General features: G+C 35.4%; 2 protein-coding genes and 1 long non-coding RNA gene across 5 annotated transcripts; 2 read left to right on the forward strand and 1 right to left on the reverse strand.

The window, feature by feature from the left end:
• The first annotated feature begins 118 nt into the window (after positions 1-118).
• On the forward strand, positions 119-4,541 carry LOC105976121 (uncharacterized). 3 transcript variants are annotated; one of them, XR_016033694.1, is made up of 7 exons: positions 119-458; positions 1,153-1,270; positions 1,350-2,127; positions 2,293-2,387; positions 2,473-3,627; positions 3,727-4,322; positions 4,406-4,541. XR_016033694.1 is itself a non-coding variant. In XM_088823597.1 (7 exons), exons 2-4 carry the CDS (start codon positions 1,208-1,210, stop codon positions 3,025-3,027), a joined length of 717 nt encoding a protein of 238 aa, XP_088679723.1. In that variant the 5' UTR covers positions 127-458; positions 1,153-1,207; the 3' UTR covers positions 3,028-3,467; positions 3,543-3,627; positions 3,727-4,322; positions 4,406-4,541. The 3 variants fall into 3 exon arrangements, 2 of the variants coding, with proteins under 2 accessions (XP_088679723.1, XP_088679722.1); XM_088823597.1 differs by lacking the exon at positions 2,293-2,387 and having other exon boundaries at positions 127-458; positions 1,350-1,448; positions 2,473-3,467; positions 3,543-3,627; XM_088823596.1 differs by lacking the exon at positions 2,293-2,387 and having other exon boundaries at positions 127-458; positions 1,350-1,448.
• On the reverse strand, positions 4,426-6,541 carry LOC148767930 (uncharacterized). Its single transcript, XR_016033695.1, has 4 exons — positions 6,280-6,541; positions 5,983-6,152; positions 4,823-5,145; positions 4,426-4,734 (listed from the first exon to the last, which is right to left on the reverse strand). It is a non-coding gene; the product is annotated as an uncharacterized LOC148767930 (long non-coding RNA).
• A 12,309-nt stretch (positions 6,542-18,850) lies between these two features.
• Positions 18,851-19,309, forward strand: LOC105951498 (pectinesterase inhibitor). Its single transcript, XM_012974956.2, has one exon. It carries the CDS (start codon positions 18,851-18,853, stop codon positions 19,307-19,309), a length of 459 nt encoding a protein of 152 aa, XP_012830410.2.
• Positions 19,310-20,760: the final 1,451 nt, after the last annotated feature.

Below are 20,760 nucleotides of genomic sequence, written 5' to 3' on the forward strand. Positions count from 1 at the left end.
ATTTTGTACGACTCAGTACAATCTAGTACGATATTATAAATTTTAAAATTAATGTACGAACCCAGTAAAAAAATATCGTACACTATCATATACACATCGTACTTTATATAAATTACTTAATTAACCCTATAAACTCAAATTAATTAATTGAAAGACCTTTTAAAAAATATTATAATAATCATAACTATTAGTTAAACTTAAAGTCAAAACCCCCCACCACTTCTCCCATTTTCTTTCGAAAAACTCTTCCAGTGCTTCCACCATTTCATTTCTTCTTCAGCGGCAGCGACAGGCAATACTCAACCAAGGAGATATGGATGGGCTCAGCCGCAACAATCAATCCAAGTTATGGGTGTATTTGGCTTTTAGAGGCGACACAGTGAATTCGAATTGGGGATGGTTCAGATTGAAGGAATGTAATAATTTGGGGGAAAGTATGTCTGGGCTTGGAATCTCGGGTACGAATCAATCCCCTTATTTTTTTTTATAAGATTTAAAATATTTGGAATTTTTATACAAGTTATACTGAAGTAAGATTTAAAATGTTTGGAATTTTTATACGAGTTATATTGTGAATCGGAGTTGAGAAAGTAAGATTCAAAATATTTGGAATTTTTATACGAGTTATATTGTGAATCGGAGTTGAGAAAGTAAGATTTAAAATATTTGGAATTTTTATACAAATTATAGTGTGAATCGGAGTGGAGAATTGAAGTAAACCCTTGCAAAGTCCTAAATTTCCATGTGCATCTTTAGTATTAAAACAATCGTTCAGACTCCCTCATCTATAGAATTCGGAAAACCCTAATTATGTTCTATTTATTTGGTTCTTGATTTGGTTGGTGCATGATTAATTGTTGTAGCAGTGTCAGATCAAAAATCATCACAGCTCTCTCCTCTCTCTATTTTCAAGCCGGAGACAATTTTGGGATAAATTATAGATTCAGAACTCCATCGAGCCGTAGACAGCTTTGAGATAAATAATAGATTCAGAACTCCATTGATTTTTCATTCGGCAGCCTCTCATATAAGTGATTAAATTACGTAAACCATATATATGCAGGTTTTTCAAAAGCAAGAGATTCCAATAATTTCAAAATTGATTTTCGATTATAGTTGTAAATATGTATATAAGACGTATTTTTTTCGTAGGGGTGATAAAAAACCTGATAATCTAAAGCGCAAGTTGAGCTAGAATGATTCGTACATGAAAACTAGTCACAAGTCCGTGAAGATTGAGTTGCCATCCGCATTTACAGAGTCCAGCATGGTATCGTATCTTCTTTTTTGATTTTGCACCTTTTCAAAGTTTGTTCAATTATTCTTATTTACGAATTTATTATTGATAGGATGCGAAGAGTACAAAAGCCTGGAATAACAACGGCAAAGGTTATAAACTGTACAGCGAGAGACATCACGTGAAATGTGATGAGTTTCTTAACCGAAATGTATGAATTTATTTCAACAGTACGAAATAGCTTAATCTATATAGTGCTCTTTTTTTCAAATTTAACCATTGTAGGTTCATAATTTGTTTAGGTTCCAAAGCTCGAATATAGAACTTCACTTAGAAAGCTGATAGAGGTAAATAGAACTCTAGACAAGTCTCAAATAGGATGCGTTGAACTGATGGGATTTGGAGCTCTGACTAGAGTTGAAATTGATCAACTAGATAGAGAGGTGCTAAAATGGATAATATACAATTATGACCCGGAAAGTAGCACCCTTAACATTCGTAGTCATTGTTATGGCGTGAATGATGAAGATGTTAAAATTGCACTTGGTGTACCGACAACTTCTCAAACCATTATACTACACACTAAAGGCACCGACGGGCTGAAAAAATATGGACATCTTTTTAAAATCATTGATGGACGTATAGACATAGTAACTTTAGTAGGGAGTCTTAAACAATGCACTAGTGCTGGTGACGAATTTAAGGTGATGTACTTGGCATTACTATTTGGCACGGTATTATTTCCATGTACTCAACACAACTTGTCTGTCATAGAGAATATTAAAGAGTTGAATTGGGCCGGTCTCATCCGAACAACTCTAAATGAAGGAATCGGGAAGTGGAAGAATACAGAACATGCATATATAGGTGGATCTTTGGTTTTTCTTCAGGTACAAATTTAATCAAGATTTAATCAAGGATATATTGTACAATAATTACATTTAAGACACTCGTTTCATAGAAATAATAATTGTTTTTTTTTTTTTTTTGTCATTTACACGTGTTCTTCTTTGCGATCGTACGCCCTCCTGGTTCACATTATGATTTCAATTTAGCATTTGAAAGGCCTTTCATAACGTTTTTAACGAAACAAAGGGTTAATTCGTTGACTGATGATATACACAAAGATGTTCCATACTGGAATGCCATGGTAGCTTATTTAAAATATTTTTCTACCATTTGAATATTTTATTGAAAAAAAAATATTTACACTTTGCATTCGAACTTTTTTATAGGAATGCTACATTGCTTTGAATGAAATCTCCACGCCGAACCCCGTGGATGAGACAAAAGTGAGAAAGGAAGATATTGATACAAGTGGAAATGAATTGAACGAAATACATGATGTGAGGGGTGAAGAGTTCATGGATTTCAATGTGGATTTAAATGTGTTAGGTGATCATCGTGTACATGGAGATTCACCTAGTGATCGAGAAAAATCATTGAACAACCAAGGTGAAACTGGTGAATTGAAAGAGGATGTGGTCTGCAATTATCGGGTCACCCAACAAATCGGGAATGCATACGATGACTCTGACATAAAAAATCAATTGTCGTTGTTGATTGCACGAGTAAGTAATATCGAGAGACAAGCAAAGTATGTACAAGATGACTTTTTCATAAGAAATCAATTATCGTTGTTTGGTGCACGATTAAGTGGTTTCGAGCAACAAATGACTCAGTTATTGAATACCATGGGTGAGTTGGTGATCCGATGTGCCACCCGATCTGCCAGTGGAGATCAATTTGGAGACCAGCCAAGTAGTCAAGAAAATGTTGATAAATTCTAGGATGTACTTAAAGAACTGAAAATTTTAGAGTTAAAAATTCCATCAATGATATGGGATACATGGGATGTAATATGTCGCAAGGCAAACAATGAACACATATCATCAAACGTTACCGGACAAAAAATCGAGGTAGATACTGTATTGAAAAAAAAAATAGATGAAGATACCGCGTTGAAGCAAAAAATAGAGAAAGATGTCGCATTGAAGAAAAAAATAGAGGAAGATACTGCGTTGAAGCAAAAAATAGAGGAAGATACTGTGTTGGCAAAAAAATTAGAGAAAGATACCGTGTTGGAGAAACAAATAGAGGAAGATATCATTTACATCCACGAGAATGAACAACTTATTAGCGCAAAAGAGAAAGAAAGTCCAATAAACCCTGTAGGAGCAGACTTCGACGCCATAATCAAATTCTTGTTCGATCCAAACTTGGATCAGAGGTAAGGCAAAAAAAATTAATATGCATGTTTAATACAATTTTTTTTTTTTTTCTCTTCTCTCATATAATTGGGCAGTACTTGGGTGATAAACTTTGGAGGACGAGGATGCAACAGGAAGAACTTGATGGGCTTGAAGCCTTGTGAGTTCATAGATGGAATTGTAAGCATGCTCATAACCCTTTCCTTTTTCCTTTTTTTAACCAATAATATTTTGAGACTTGTCTACTAACTGTACCGAAATAAAATATTTGAAATGTAGGTGATAGATTGTGTAGCATTTTTGTGCACACGAAATAGTATAGAGGGTAGAATGGAAGATGCTCGATGGTACTTCCCTGCAATATTTGTCGTATGTCTATGTTTAATCTAATTTTTCAATAACCCCATTAGATAAAATTTTCAGTTTTTGTATTATAAGTATTCATAATTTATTTTATTGCAGCAACTTTGTTTGACTGGAAATTTTCCCGATGAGCATATCATAAACACCATTGATTATTGTACAAGTCGAATGGATGATTGTTATTAGATATACTTACCAGTAAATGATCTTCGTGGTCACTGGTTCCTTACAATTATTCACTTTGATAACAAAGAGGTCAACATTTGTGATTCAGCAGCATCGAGAGAATCAAATGATTATAGGAGAGATTTACTCGATCAAGTGGTTGGTTAAATATTTAAAATTATGTCTAAGCATAATTCAAATTGTCCTATTTATATATTTTTATAATTGCAGATTATTCGAATGGAGCATTTGATACAAAAATGGAGACCAAAGGAGTACGCAATAAAAAACATAAAAGATAGTTTCAGTTATGAATATCCAGAATGGGTTCATAGACAACCAAATGGGTATATATATATATAATAATAATAATATGTTAAATTGTCAGTATTTTATTTATCACCATTAACTATTGTGCCTAATATGACAGGTACGATTGTGGACTATATGTTTGCTTGATAATGATGTTTGAGATGGGGGCAAAACAATTATCAGACGTAAACATTCACTGTGTATTTGTAAAAAAAATTGCTATCTTTTATTTTCATGCTTTCAAATAAAGCTAATGACGTGTTCACATCACCACCTTCAATTCTTTTTAACCGCATACTGTTCAACCAATTGTAACCATCTTTTCTTGTGAAAGACATTTTTCCAACACCCCCAACAAGTAGCTCTAACAAATCCATAGCTTGGCACGGCCTAAACCCGGCATCTGTAATTAAATTCAGCATGCACTTGTCGGGCATTGAAATGTACCTATTAATGGAATCAAATTATAAATTTTAAAAAACCGATGCAACTAACAATAAAAGTTGCGACTAAAATAAACTAGTAGATTTTGTACCTCTTCCTGTAACCTCGTAAATCGTGATTATGTCGAGGCTCAAACTTTTTGTCACTGAATAATGCCTTGAAAAACGGTCATGTGCAACACGAAACCATGCTATACAACCATACCTAGTCACCACTTTTGCCTCTCGCTTTTTAGTATAGTCGTCTTTCGGTCGTCTGCGGAATCCCTCGCATGTGCACACCCATTCCCTGTACTTTATGATGCCATCAGCGGTTTTGCGTTTTACACCTTGTTTCCTAATGCCAAAACCAACTACACCGGCATACGTTGTGTAGAATTTCTCTGCATCATCAAGACTTTCGAATACTAGTTGCCTGACCACATCCTCATTGATATTATCAAAATTGAAATCAACTGAATCACCTATATCATTAATACCATGATAGTGGATATCATCATCCTTACTATCATTCATGCAATTACTTTCGTCGTTATTAGAAGGTGAAATTGGTTTCTCATTTGTAGTATCAAAATCTATCGTACCTACAACATATGATTTTGAAAAAAAAAATGAAAGGATTTTCACTAAAATTTCTAATATAGGATAAAAAAAAATTCTAGCAGGTATTTAGTTATAATTTATAATTCAAGAGAGTTAGAAAATGAACTCTCAAACTATTAGAGGACCCTTCTTCATTCACTTGTTAAAAAAAATTATGAAATAGAGCAACAATATGACACAGAGCTTTAGACCAATTGATATGTATTGAAAATCAATAAAATTTCATTGTGTCTTTTTATATATATGGGACTTGGTGTTGATGAACTTGTGTTCCGAGTTGGTGGATTCATATACCAAGCAATTAACAAAAAAATATGTGTTTCTCTTCTTAAGGTTCTAAAGCTGCAAGTAATTCACAAGGTTCAAACTCAAATATCCAACTACCACAAAAACAAAAAACAAAAAAAAAAACAAAAAAAATTAATGGCAAAACCACTTAACTATCTTAAATTCAAGTTTCGAACTACCACAAAACAATTTTATTCAAAGATAGCAAAATCACTTTAAGTGTCACACCACTCTTCAGAAACATGTTTTAAATACATAAATATAGATGCAACAGGGCCAACATGATAAAATACAGCTGAATTGATTGTGGAATCGATATAACAAAGAAAATCTAAAATAAGAATTTAAATCCAATACTTACCAAATTACAGAGTTGAGTCTTTGGAAATCTTCCTTGTGGTTGACGGCCCACTCTGGCGTACGTGGTGCCTCGAATCTCGATGAATCTTGTTGTTGAAATCCCGCTCTACCCAACGAAGAGATCTCAACAAAAAACCCGACGCTCTCGAAGGGTGTGTACAAAGCTCGCTTCTAACCCAATTAAAATAATAGTGAAAAAGAATTTAGTAGAATACATCCTACATCCCCAATAAAAGCGTAGATTATTATGGAAGTTCTCCTTGAAAAAAAAAAAGAAACGAAACACTATTAACGTTACCAGATCGCAAACATATGCTATATGCCGCCGTGGCAACCGGATGAACAAGGCTGGTCGGCGGGCGGCGGGATGATAATTGGGCAGTCGGGGTTTTAGGAAATAGAAATTGATTTATTTGTGGGGAGAGATGCCCAATTGTTCGCCGAAAGAAGAGACGCCGGTATTGATTTATTTGTGGGGAGAGATGCCAATCGTTTGCCGGAAGAAGAGACGCCGCTGAGAGAGGAAAAAGTTTTCAAACACAGAGCCAGAAAACTTATTTTCTTTGTATTCGATGATTATAAAAATTAGGTTATTATTTAATGATAATTATTCATCTCATTAAAGTTTAGTTATTAATTATTAATTAATATTTAAGTTTTAAATATAAGGGTTTTAATGTAATTTTATTTATAAGATAGGCATCGTACCAATAAATTTTTATTGGTTCGTACTAATCTTACATGGCGCAATTCTATTGGTTGATTACGGTCCGAGAAGTACAACCCTGTCGGACCCTAGACAACCCCATCTTAGTTTGATAACAACTACCTTAAGTGCATGTCGAACCCAATAGTTCAAGATAAAATAATTGAATGAAATTTTTTGAATAGTTAAAATATATAAAAAAAAAAATGTAATCCTAAAAAGTAATATACATTGCATTTGATTTAAGTACTGGATTAAACAAAATAAATGAGAAAAGATAATATACAAAAAGAAAAATTGTGATTTAAAAAATAAGATACATCATCTGACCAAAAGGGTACAACTATCTCCTCCAATGCACTTGGATTATTAACATGAAACTTAGTTATCATAAGTGGTGTTTTATAATACATGCATTAACATCACTTATAACTCATTTGATACCGCTCAAGTAACCTGTACATTTTTCATAGTTCATTGTCAATCAGTGATATACATTACGGATATAAATCACCTAAAAATGTAAGAAATAATTATAATTTATATTAAATTACTTTGATAAAAGAAACTTCATTGCAATTGGAGATAAAATTAGCATAAAGTGCAAATAAATATAACACTTCAAAATAATAATAGGGGAAAGTACAGTTTGCACCCCTGAACTATAGGGTTTGTCACAAACACTCCCCTGAACTACAAAACGTAACTTAATGGCCCCTCCGTTTTCAATCTGTTTGTGTGATGATGTGGCTGTGTTGATTTTTTTCAATTTTAATCACTTTTGTGGCTGCAACAATTTTTTGACGTTTTTACCCTCTAGGCTCTATATATTGGTAATATATATATATATACACACACAAAATTGAACCAAAAATCTTTACAACACACAAAATCCTTTTTATCACTAAAAGTTAGAATATTTGATTTCCCAAATCTTTACATCACAACAAACATACAGTTTTTCTTTATCAGGCCACAAAATTGTATATTAAATCCTAACAAATCATGATGATAATGAAATATAGTGCTGGAAATAAAAATATAATTAATTATAAAAAATAGAAAATAAAACAAAAAACAAAAACCCAGCTTGTGCCTTCTCTTCTCCGATGGCTTATACCTTCTCTAGTTCAAGCACACCAATCATTTTTGCCTTCCAAATAGCGAAATCGGTTCACGAGCAGACTCTTTTCCCTCTCCGACTCTCTAATTGTGCAATTTGGGTGCATCGAGCGGACTCTATCTTCGACTCTCCAATTGTGCAATTTAAGTGCCCTTGAAATTGGAGTATGTCTTGTAAGATGGTGGCAACAACAGTCGACGTCGTCGGCCGGAGTATTCAATTTCAATTTAATGAGGAGGGGGCGAATGAAGCTACTACAAACTGACAACAATGGCGCCTTTGTTGTTCTCGCTGTGGGACGACGCGTTGGAGATTGAAGGCTGCAATTTCACCATTAAGGAAGTGTATGGGGCTGAAATCAACCGACGAGCGGAGAAGGAAGATAATGGTGGTGAGAGGAAAATATTGTCGATTTGGTAAAGAAAAAAGAAGAACAAGAGGCAGACAAAAAGAAGAACATGAGAGAGGGGAGAGGAAGTGGTTTTCTATTTTATTAAGTAAAGTTTGAGGACAAATAAGTAAATGAACATGAAAAGTAACGGTGTTAGTTTGCAGACGTTGACCACAAATCACAAGGGTCATTTTATTACGTTTTGAAGTTGAGGGGGGTGTTTATGACAAGCCCTATAGTTCAGGGGTGCAAACTGTAGTTTACCCATAATAATATATATATAAACAATACAAAAAATAAATGTATTATTGAATCACAATCACCTTTTTGTGGTATAACTTCTTATTAGCCGAAAAACTGACTTTTAGGCAACATTGCTAGTAACATTAGTCGCCCCATTTCGACTTAATAGAAATATCTTTATATAACATATACTCGTAACTCTTGATATTATCATGTATAATTGACTATGCCACCTCTAATAATAATATTAACATTAATACTAATATTAATATTAGTATTAACACTAATACTAACACTAATGCTAATGTTAATATAATAATATCATGATACTAACACTAATATAAAAACTAATGCTAATGCTAATGCTAATATACTAGTACTAATTCTGATAGTAATACTAATATTAATACTAGTACTAATAATAATATCATGAGATAGACTAACAAGCTAATCGTAGCATATTTTGATAGTTTGGCTTCTCCCTTGTCCTGGTTCTTATATCATCAGATAGACCACGTATGACTTGAGAAATTGGGTGATTCTTTTGTATTCTGCTTTGAACTTGTCTTATGAGAGGATGATGAATATCATTTTTAGTCATATTTGTTTAAAATTTTCTTAATCAGATTCAGTATTTTCTGGATTTCCAGAATCATGTGTGACTTAAGATGTTACAACATCTTATCATCATTTGGTGCAGACTGAGGGCAATAGCTTTCTATTGATCGATCCATTATTTTAGCTATCTTCTCTTCCCTAATTTTACTTGCAAGATAAGAAAGGTCATCAAAAACAACATTTGTAGTTTCTCGAAAACTCATAGTACTAAGATTATACACTCTATAAGCATGACTATTCACAGAATATCCAAGAAACAACCCTCCATCATTTTGAATGTAGCACACACATCCAAATACATGAAACTATTTGAGATTAGGTTGCTTACCATTGAATATCTCATATAAACATGATTATATATATAACAAGCCGTGTTTAAAGCTTCAAACCAAAAGTTTTTAGAAATATTTTTTGCATTCAATATAACACGGGTCATTTCCAGAAAAAAAAACATATTATTTTTTTATGGAACCTCATTTTGCATTAAAGTTCATGAAAAATACCATTTTTAGCACAAAATGAAGTAAATGAAGAGTTTCCAAATTCTTCTTCATGGTCATTTCTAATTCGACCAAAATTGAACCCATACACGTTTGTGAAACTTCTTAAAAACATCAAAACCATCATATTTTTCTTGCAAAAAATATATCTATGCAAACTGTGAAAAATTATCAACACAAATAAAATGGTACATTTTACCACCAAGTCTCATAACATCGTTCGGACCCATAATATTGGAGAATTTCAAACAAGTGGTGTGCTAAAGTGTCGTAACATGTGATGCGACGCTCTAGCTTGTTTATCTCGTTGGCACCAATCACAATCAAATGTGTGCTTACGGGGAACTCTCCTTGCAGCTTCATATTTGACCAGCATCTCTAAATTCTTGAAATCTACATGCCCTAACTTTCGATGCCATAACTCGAGTTGACTCATGCGTATGCTTTTACACACTTGATTACCATCAATTGATAACAATTGTCAATGGATCTTTTACCTGCTAAAATACAAGTGTTAGAGTTATCAAACACATAACAATAGTTTTTTTTTTTTTTTTATCAAATTTAACATGGAAATCATCATCGCATAATTGACGTGTGCTAATCAAATTTGTACTAAGCCCATCAACATGCGAAGCCCTTATGAGTTTAAGAAGTCCTTTAATTATAATTGTTCATTTTCCAACAAATGTTCCCTTGACAGCTCCAACATAAGTTACCTGTCCACCATAAAAAACTTCATAGTCAGCCAAGTGTTCCCTTTTCCCGACCATATGGTAGGAGGAGTCGCTATCAAAATACGAAGAATCTGAAATGACAGGCGTCACAACAATCCTAGCAACATTACAACTTAGACAAGACTTAGGAACCCATATTTTCTCTGTATTTTACAAAATTGTCTCTAATATGCCTAATTGGGCCGATCCAATGTGCCCACAATTTATCTAATAATTGGGCCCGCTAAACGAAAGCCCAAACACCTTCAAAATAAGGTTTGGGCCCAACAAAGTAAACCCAATCCAATCAACTAAACGTGAGCAGTGATCCACTTTGTTCTCCCAACTCCCTCTATCTCAACTACTTAAGGTGATCTATTTCTAGCATCATCACAATGGCGCCGTCTATGGGAACGCATACAAGATCATGTAGCGCGCATGATGTCTCTGAGTCATCTACTCGGAGAGAACGTGCCAATGCTAACAACTTCCCACATCGCGGAGGCTCTGGCTTGCCACTTCCTCCTCGTAATCAGGATCCATCTCATGAGGTCCAGATAAATCCCCCGCAGGATCCACCACTCCCTTCTCCTCAAACAGTTCAGATAACCGAATAGGCGCTCCAACACATGATTGCGGAAGCTTCAGCTCGTGCTGCAACTGAAGCAGTGGCACAATACATCGACATAACGGGAGTCAATGCTCCCCTTTCAACTCTACCCGTGGCACAACGACCTCCATCGCCACCGGATAACACATCCACCTTAAACCCTAGATCACATATGCAACAATCTACTCATCGTCATGATGCACGAACTGAGCGACAAGACCCACGTTCACCTGCGAGAGGCAACGCCTCTCGCCAACGAGCACCTCCACACAATGGTGGAGAGGATGAAATTAACAGTCGGGTATCTTTCTCAAATCGTCTTCCCCATATAGGTAATCCTATTGGAGGAAGGGAAATACCTCCAATAAGGCGCAGTCCTTTCACTGTCGCAATACTCAATGAGATACTACCCCAACGGGTAAAGGTCTTGAGTCTACCGCAGTTCGATGGAACTAATGACCCACATGAGCACCTTGAAAATTTCTACGCCATGACAGATCTATATGGCCCCACTGATGCGGCGATGTGCAAGATGTTCCGCGCAACGCTGTCCGAGCGAGCATTGAGCTGGTTCAACTCCTTGCCCACTGGGTCAATAGAAGCCCTCTCCCAACTGACGGATCGCTTCACCAACCATTTTGCTATCAATAAAGAGTACGCTAAGACTTCCACGTACCTCTTCACTATCACTCAGAGAGAGGGCGAAACTCTTGGCAACTATATTCAACCATTTATGCAGACAGCTCATGAAGTTCCTAATGTGAGAGGAAGCATGCTCTCTGGAATCCTTCAAAAAAACTTGAAACAATGTAGATTCAAGGAATCTATCGCCGGAAGACCTCCAGCCACTCTGGAGGAGTTATTAAGTCGCGCTGAGAAATACGTACGCATCGAAGAAGCTTCGACCCTCATCTCATGGATGATCTCCTTCTATGTCTCTGGACTTCCAAGGATGTCAATGACACTTGGAGCATCTCGAGCCATAACAAAGTTAGTGATCACAACATCCTAAATTGGGGGGATATCCTATCCTAAGGATGATGCATCCCCTCACCTCTCTACATCAATTGGACGAAACACCTACATCATCTACTTTGTACAAGTTTAGTTATTTCGAGCAATTCGCTCCCTACTTATTTATTTACCTTCGCCTGAAGTAGGCTTGTAAGCTTCACATTTTCAAATAAAGCAAGTTATTTCCCCTACTCTCGGTGTTATTGCTCTTTCTCTACATAATTATTAGCTCAAGTCAACATTAACCCTAGAAACACTTAGAAATATTATGGGAATCTATATAGTCTGGCCAGCTTGATTACTCAAACTTATCGATCTACTTGTTTTCGACAGGTCCTTCATTAAAACGTGGCCACGGTCCTAACATATTTACGATCCATGAGGTCTAACAAGGGGCACGATCTCCATCGAAAAATCTTGAGAGACTGATCCCCTCATCAAGTACATCACGCACAATGCTAAATGTAAACACATACAAGGAACGCGTCAAACTAATGACAATATCAAACAATGTAAACGTCAAACGAAATAGTAGTGGGCATACCCATCTACTCCAAGTATGAAGACAGTGAAAATATCATCTACATCAACATCATTCTCTACATCAGTGCCCACATCATCGACATCCTCTACTTCTTCTCCCTCATCGAGAATGCTCGGCTTCATCCATCGGATGATGTCCTTATCCATCCCACCCGCATCGCGAAGGTGAGACAAATCCTACGATGAGATAACTCGCCCAACATCTCTATCCCACGCCAAGACAACTCCCACGAGGAGACAATTTGCTCAGACCCACAGAGTCACTTGACGAACTTGACTTGTCGTTATATCTCCCAAAATCTAAGACTTGGGAACTATAACATCAAACACTAGTACCAACCCCATTGGTGGTATCAGAAATACCAACATTTGGTCCAAAATCATCACTTCAAGTATAAGTTGTTCCTCGCCAATATGCGAGGCCCCATTCGAGCACGCCTCGATTCGTCCCAAAAAAATGGACGAACGCTTGCACAGCACGCGCGCGTGGAAGCCGCGCCCCTCGGTTCGCGCGCGCGCGTCATTAAAAGAAAAAAAAATTGGGCGGCGCGTGCACGGCACGCGCGCGTGGCAGCTGCGGCCCTCGATGTGCGCATGCATCATTTATAAAAAATAATAATAATAAAATAATATATAAAATAAACAAAAAGGTGCAAAGTGAAAAGAGCAGCACAACAGGAAGCACAGCAGAAAGGCAGCGCGCCACCTAGCTCCACCAAGCATCACATCACTCATTTTGCGTCAGCTCCCATCAAATCGCGCGGCTCCTATACATCAAATCGCGCGCGCATCAGCTACTATCCATCAATTCGCGCGCGCCTGCCCGCACTCACCTAATCGCGCCCAAGTTCTTATACGCGCGACCGAATCATGCGGGAATTTGAACGCGCTCTACCAAATTAAGCAACGAATTCAACGCGTTCCACCAAATCGCGCTGGAATTTCAACGCGCTCCGTCAAATCGCGCAACCATTCTAACGCGCTCCACCAAATAGTGTAATGATTCTAACGCGCTCCACCCAGTTGGGCTTGCTCTCCGCAGAGATTTTTTTTTTATATTTATCCACGCCACGCCAACGATTAACGGTACACTACAACATCTATCTAGTCTCGACACGATCCGGTGCCCTTTTCGACTTGGCTTCCACATCGACTCAAGAGTGGGGGGCTAATAATATGCCTAATTGGGCCTACCCAATGGGCCCACAATTTATCTAATAATTGGGCCCGCTACACGAAAGCCCAAACACCTTCAAAATAAGGCTTGGTCCCAACAAAGTAAACCCAACCCAATCAACGACATATAAATAGAGGTTTTCACTCACTTGTTAAGGTACGTCCTATTATCTGAGCAATACTAGCCATTGTATTCTCTAGACCTTATACTATCCACACGTCTGACTTGAGCGTCGGAGGGGTTTCTGCCGGATCAACCCTCGGCCTAGTTCACGTGTTTTCTGTTCGCAGGTATCTCAGGGTCATCTAGCACATGAGCAGTGATCCACTTTGCTCTCCCAAATCCCTCTATCTCAACTACTTAAGATTATCTATTTCTAGCATCATCAGTCTCAGTTCTAGAAATGTTATGTTGAATGTCATGTGATATTTTGCACAATATCTCATCAGTTTTCTTTTTTCGAAACAAAGTCCTAATATGACCAAAAACAAAACAATAAGGACAGACAAATTCTTTTCTAAGGTATGGCTTTTGAGAAAAAATATTCTTTTATAAAAACAATGATGATTTTTCAGTTTGCACAAACAATGTCTTTTTATCATCAGTTTATTCATAATGGGTAGACGAAGATGCACATAAATTAGTTTTATTAAATACACTCAAAAATATATTACCATTAAGATTAAAAGTACCTGTGTTAGAGCTTTTTAATGACAACTAATGCATTATCTAATTCCACCCTTACATTGAAAAGTTCAATGTCATTTTTGGTAAGCAAGACTTCCAAGCAAGTAACTTTGTTCTTCAATGTATCATTTTCCTTACCAACAACTTCTAACATTTTTGTTCCCTTTATCCAATCATGAAGATCATCATGTGAAATCATATAATGATCTGGATAATGACAATAACCATCTTGAATCTCCATAACAAAATTCGTGTCACTGAAAAACATGAATCACACTTAGTATCAGTCAAGTGTTGGCTCTGATGCCAATTGAAAGAAATCAATCATTACGCAAATGATTTAATGAGTGATTGTTTAAAGAAATATTTTGCAGCAAAATTTAAACAACACAAGATTTAAATCATTATCCACAAGTATATAACTTGTGAATGTTCCTTTCAGGCGAATTCATCCACAAGTATGTTTTTCCTTTTATGAAGAAATCACAAGATGATTTATTCGTACATAAATTTCTAGAATCGGTGACAATTTATTCTTAACAGAACTCTAGAAATACAAACTAGTATTCAATGATATTGAATACAAACAGTCTCAATTCTGTAGTGAGAAAAATGCAGTGAAAAACAAGGTGTTGTAGAAGATATTCCAACACTCAAAAGACTATCCTCTCAACTCATTTCAGAATTCGTCAATAAAAGAGGTGAGGACCTCTCTTATTTATAGAATTCAAGAGCTCCTAAACCTTCACGAAAATCAATAAATTATAAGAGATAGTGGGTTAATGGATTAGTGAGTTAGTAGATTAATTTAAGGGAAAAAACACATGTCAGTTACGGTAGTGACGGGAACTCATTTGATTCACATTTGGTCCCCTGTGTTAAAAAAAACACATTTGGTCCATCGGTTTCAATAATTTGACACTTTTGGTCATTTTCGTCAATTTACCGTCAAACCCTCATTTACGGTAGTGACGGGAACTCATTTGATTCTGTTAGTTTAAACGAAAAATTGACGGAAAGGACTGTAAGTGTTGAGTTTTTTAAATATGAGGGACCAAATGTGTTTTTTGTGAGCATGGGGGACCAAAGTTGGAATTAGAGCAAACTTGAGAGATGAACACTGTATTTGTCCCTTAATTTAAGCATGTGCTAAATAATTGACCGCTAAGCTGAAGATAAAACCGCCCACTAAATACCACTACTAAGGCCGACTATATAAATAAATAAAATTGGTTTAAAGAAAGTTAAAACAATAAATTATATGTGACTTTAATAGTAAAATATCCAACTTATATAGATATGAGTACAAATAAGTCTTCCTCCTTGAGATTAATTGCAGTTTCCCCCCATTGTAATCCGCATATGTTGTACCCGTTGTAATCCGCATACGTTATAGTCCATAAAAGTTTTTATTTTCGTTTTTCTTTCTTTTATTCTTTTATGACGCAGAACTGAACCACAATAAATAATAAATTGCAACGAATATATACGAAAGAACACAAGGTTTATGGAATTCACCAAAAAATTGAGAGAAATATCAGAAATTTTATTGATAATAAACAATGCTGAAAAATAAGCCTTATACCAACTACTTATACTAATCAAAGCTGAAAATCCCAATTAAACTAGGAAAATGAAAATTTGCCAAAACAAAAAAGCAAAAACGAAATAACTCCTAAGTGTAATAGGATACTGCAAATTGGAAATAACCCAATTCACGGATTTCAAATCCGGATTTTGTAGAATTAATTATGAATTATTTAAAACTTTCATAAAACAACGAAAATGTTGTTTTGAGGGCCTAAACGGCCTCAAAACGCCAAAATTCATTGTACATCACATTGCTGTGAGTTCAGTTCCCCATATTGTTCCGGTTCGGAAAAGCTTAGCCCTGCGTAGTTCCGCCTCCGTCACCTCTTCATCATTTTAACTTAATAGTCCCATCATATTTTCGCATTATAATATGCGTACGACGTAGCAAATTTATGGTTATTTCTATGCTACACCCGATGAAAGTTACACCGGGTGGATTTTTATTGTTGATCTACACACACCAATGTGAATGTGTGTATGTGAGTGTTTGTGCGCGTGCGTGCTTATGTATGGTAAAGATCTATCAAATGTATTTCACCCAATATAGCACTGTATAAACCCAATTTTATGTTTTGATCACTATAATATGGGGATAATCATAACAATTTTATTGTTTGGTCATTATAATTTTATTTGTTATTACTCGAATACCACTATTACTTGAATAGTAATAAAACTCTTCCAACATATATATATAATATAAAAAGAGAATCTATAGCCTCAATGAATGACATGTGTCAAATGCTTATGTCAAAGCTCCCAATCGCTCAGTTGGTACTAAATTGATTATGTGTATTCAGGGTCGTAAAAGGTGGGAATCGGGTCGGAGATGGTTAGGCACCACCTCACAATTAATCGGTGCGGCGGTGATTAATCAGAAATTAAGAAATTTACAGTCCAAAACCGTGGTGGAGATGATAGTAATTGTTGAGATACAGAGTGATTTTGTTTATATTTCTGATGAGGGTTGTAATTGGGTGCGAAAAAACCGGCGAATATTTTTAGAGAAATGGGAAACCGTTTTGGAGTTTGGAGAGAGAAATTAGATGGGGGAGGGAAAGCAGTTTCGCTAGAGTGAAGGAGATTTGCGCAATTTTAGTATTTAACTAAGGTAATTTCCGAAAAATCACAAGCAAATGTATTTTTTTTTAGAATCAAATTTGATCTTTTTTTTTTAGAATCAAATTTGATCTAGATAGGGTGCAAATAAATTTGCATCCTTGGGGTTGTATGCAATTTGCCCATTGTAATCTGCATACATTATAGTCCATCAAAGTTCTCTCTTTTTTTTCTTTTTTTTTCTTTTTTACTTCTTTCGACTAAATAGTGCATCATATTTTGATCACTATTATCTGGGGTTTTTTGCAAAAACCACCCCTGTGTAATCTCGAATTGCTGAAAAACCCCTCGTGTTAAAAATATTAGCACAAAACCCCCTGTGAAATATAGTCAAAGCCAAAAAAGACCCTACGAGCTCGATGTGTTATACACTCGCGCTTTGTGCGACTGGGCCTCGTATTTTGGAACTAGAAAGACCTAAATACCCTTTAAATCAATTTTTGAAATTTATAAATTTACCCAAAATATTTTTCATAAGCTCAAAATGAAGTTTTCAGAATTTTCAATTCAATCCCCACTAATTTCAGAAAAGCCCTCTCTCCAAATTGCATAGAACCAAATTGCAATTTTCATAATTTCTCACAACTTCACCATCTTCTTCCCCTCTCCTTCAGATATGCTCCTCGCCAAATAAAAAAAATAAAAAAATAAAATAAAACAAACAAAAACCAGCAATTAATCTACATAACCTTCCCATTTGCAAAAGAAGAAAAAACAACCAAGATAAAGCATAAAGCATAATTTGTAAAATCTTGATTTACAAGAGATATGAAAGAACCCATTAAACATAAAGCATAATTTTTTTGGGGGTGGGAAGGCAGGTGGTGATGCGGCCGTGGTGGTGGTGATGCGGCGGTGGTGCGGACGTGGTGGTGGTGATGCGGCGGTTGTGCGGCCATGGTGGTGGTGATGCGGCGGTTGTGCGGCCGTGGTGGTAGTGATGCGGCGGTGGTGCGGCCGTGGTGGTGGTGATGCGGCGGTGGTACGGCTGAGGTGGTGGTGGTGATGCCGTGGTGGTGCGGCCGTGGTGGTGGTGATGCGGCCGTGGTTGTGGTGATGCGGCGGCGGAGGGCTCAATGGAAGAATGGGTTACGGGAGAAAGAAAATGTTTGGGTGATAATTTTATTTTTCTCTTTTTTTTTTTTTTTTTTTTTTTGCATTTTATTTATTTAATTGAAATATAAATTATTAAAAAAATATGAGGGTTAGTTTAGTCATTTCATTTAAGTCAACTGATAATTTCCAAATAAGGACCAGTGTGCTTTGTCAAAAATAATATAGGGGGGTCAATGCTAATATTTTTAACATGAGGGGTTTTTTAACCATTCAAAATTTCACAGGGGGGTCTATGCAATTAGCTCCTATTATCTGCGTACGATTGTAGCAATTTCATGTTTTGATCGTTATAATCTAGGGAAAATTATAACAATTTTATGTTTTGATCTTTGTAACTTGATTTGTTGTTACTCGAATACAACTATTACTTGAATATAGTAATAAAACTCTTCCAATATAAAATATAAACCACATAATAATATTGATTAAAAATTGAAATCTCGTATAGCTTTCAATTTCCACACCTAATTACATTTCAATTTCCACCCATTATTACAGCAATATTCAGCAGCCATATAATATAGAAATTTGATTACAGATTATGAATATTTAAGAGAACCGCACATAGATAAATTTCTATATAAGATTACCTGAAACATATACCTTGGCAGAACACATAAACTTCTTGAAATATATATATACATCACGCTAATTATATATAAGCCATGTTCCAGCACTACAAATATACCCTTTCGTACGTGTGCCTCTTAAACATGGTATTAATATTCGCACGTGCTTCGTTTCTTGAAAATGTGTGTTCAGGTTGTAAGGATAAAGCTTTCTGTATGAGGGTTCTTGGATCCGATCCTCGTTCCCCAAATGCCGGCTACGACGAGTTGGCTGGGATAGCCATAGAATTGGCATCTGCTAGTGCCACAGCGACGCGACCCAAGATTTTGTCGCTCTTGCGTTCCGCAAAAGATCCTCAACTTATAAGCAATTTCCAAACGTGTAATGAAAACTACGGAAATGCTCTCGATTCTTTGAGAAGAGCACCGGAATCTTTGAAGCGTAGAGATTACGTCGACCTTCATTTACAAGGAGACACGGTCTTTGAAGAAGTTTATGAATGTGAACATGTCTTCAAAAGTGGATCCCCGCTAACAAATGAGAACTATCGATTGGAGCAGCTCGGTATAATAATTGGAGTTATTGCATCGGATGCAAAATGAGATAAATCTTAAAAATCGGTTATGGTAGTTGATGTTTTAAGATTATAAACCAATTCGGGATAATTGTTTTTATTTTCGTTTTTCTATAGATGAAAATTGTATTTATATTCTATGCAAAATTAAATTAAATAATTAAGTTATCAAGAAAATAAAGAGATCGCTACCTTCTTTTTTTTTTTTTTTTTTTGATATATATAAATCATCTTATTACAAGTTGTCTATCTCCCATAATGGGTAATTGATACTAATTGGCGATTTGATCCCTAATTGTTCAGAATTGGCAAAATCAACCCTCAAATTATATACCTCAGAAGCATTTACATTTTCTGATTTTACATCTATGACAAGACGGACTTCATTATTGAGGATAGGGTTCTTACATTTGCAGTAGTTTTTGTAAGAAATTGGATGTGGTTTTTATTCCGATATTTTGGTTTATGTGATTTTGTTTAGAGATTTAAAGGTGATTTTATTTACACATATTATTTTCCATAAGTTATTAAGACTATTTTTGCCACAACATTTTATGTAGACTTGGAGAAAAATAAAACTTATAACTAGAGATTATACAGAAACTAGTATCTAGGGGCCAACTAGGAAATTGCTCCGAAAATAAAATAGACATGAGCAATAACTACATAACTAGGGGTGCAAGTTCGAACAGAAATTCCAATTTCTGCTGGTTCCGATCTGAAAAGTTTCTATTTGAGAACAACATTTTTTGTTCCGACTTCCGAAATTCCATTTTTCGAATTTTTCCGATTTTTTTGGATTGGAATTGAAATTATATAAAGAAATTTGTGATTTCCGAACCGATTTAATTTCCGAAATTAATTCTCGAACATTCCAATTTTTCCGAAAAATTCCAATTTTTTTTCCGAAAAATACACCTATAAATAATATATATTATATAATAATTATTTTAAGTGTGTTTTTTTTATGAAACAATAATTTGATTTAAGTTTTGTTTTAGGATTTTTACATATTGAATTGTTGTTAGAAGTTTTATTGGGTATTATGATGTGTTTATTTTTATTTTTATTTTTTAACTTAAATTTAGTAGTTATTAGTTTTACTTTTATCGATCGTCGATGTTCTTATTTTTTGAAAAATTATGAAATCTTCATAAAATTTCCGCTAATTTTTGAATTTTAAAGCTTATGTGATTTCCGATTTTTTTCCAAAATTCCGAAATTTCCAGACCTTTTGGAATTGGAATGAAGTTTTAGATTCCGAAAATTTTGAAACTGGTATTTGAATTGATTTTGAACTTCCGATTTTTTTTGAAAATTTTCCAAAAAAGCTAATTCCGATCTGATCCAACCGACTTCCACCCCTATACATAACCACCGGAAATAGACATCACCAATATTCTAGGACTCACAACTTTCGTTCAGTAATACTATAATCCATCCAAGTATAAATCGTTAACAAAAATAATAAGGTTAATC

Source organism: Erythranthe guttata, chromosome 9 (genome assembly GCF_056151865.1).
Source record: "Erythranthe guttata isolate IM_541 chromosome 9, IM_541, whole genome shotgun sequence".
Lineage (NCBI taxonomy): Eukaryota > Viridiplantae > Streptophyta > Magnoliopsida > Lamiales > Phrymaceae > Erythranthe > Erythranthe guttata.

Coding starts and splice junctions, on each gene's coding strand:
- LOC105951498 (XM_012974956.2), top strand. CDS start 18,851: ATGGTATTAATATTCGCACGTGCTTCGTTTCTTGAAAATGTGTGTTCA.
- LOC105976121 (XM_088823596.1), top strand. CDS start 1,208: ATGAAAACTAGTCACAAGTCCGTGAAGATTGAGTTGCCATCCGCATTT. Junction 1,271..1,349: donor CATTTACAGAGTCCAGCATG/GTATCGTATCTT, acceptor TATTATTGATAG/GATGCGAAGAGTACAAAAGC. Junction 1,449..2,472: donor ATGAGTTTCTTAACCGAAAT/GTATGAATTTAT, acceptor ACTTTTTTATAG/GAATGCTACATTGCTTTGAA.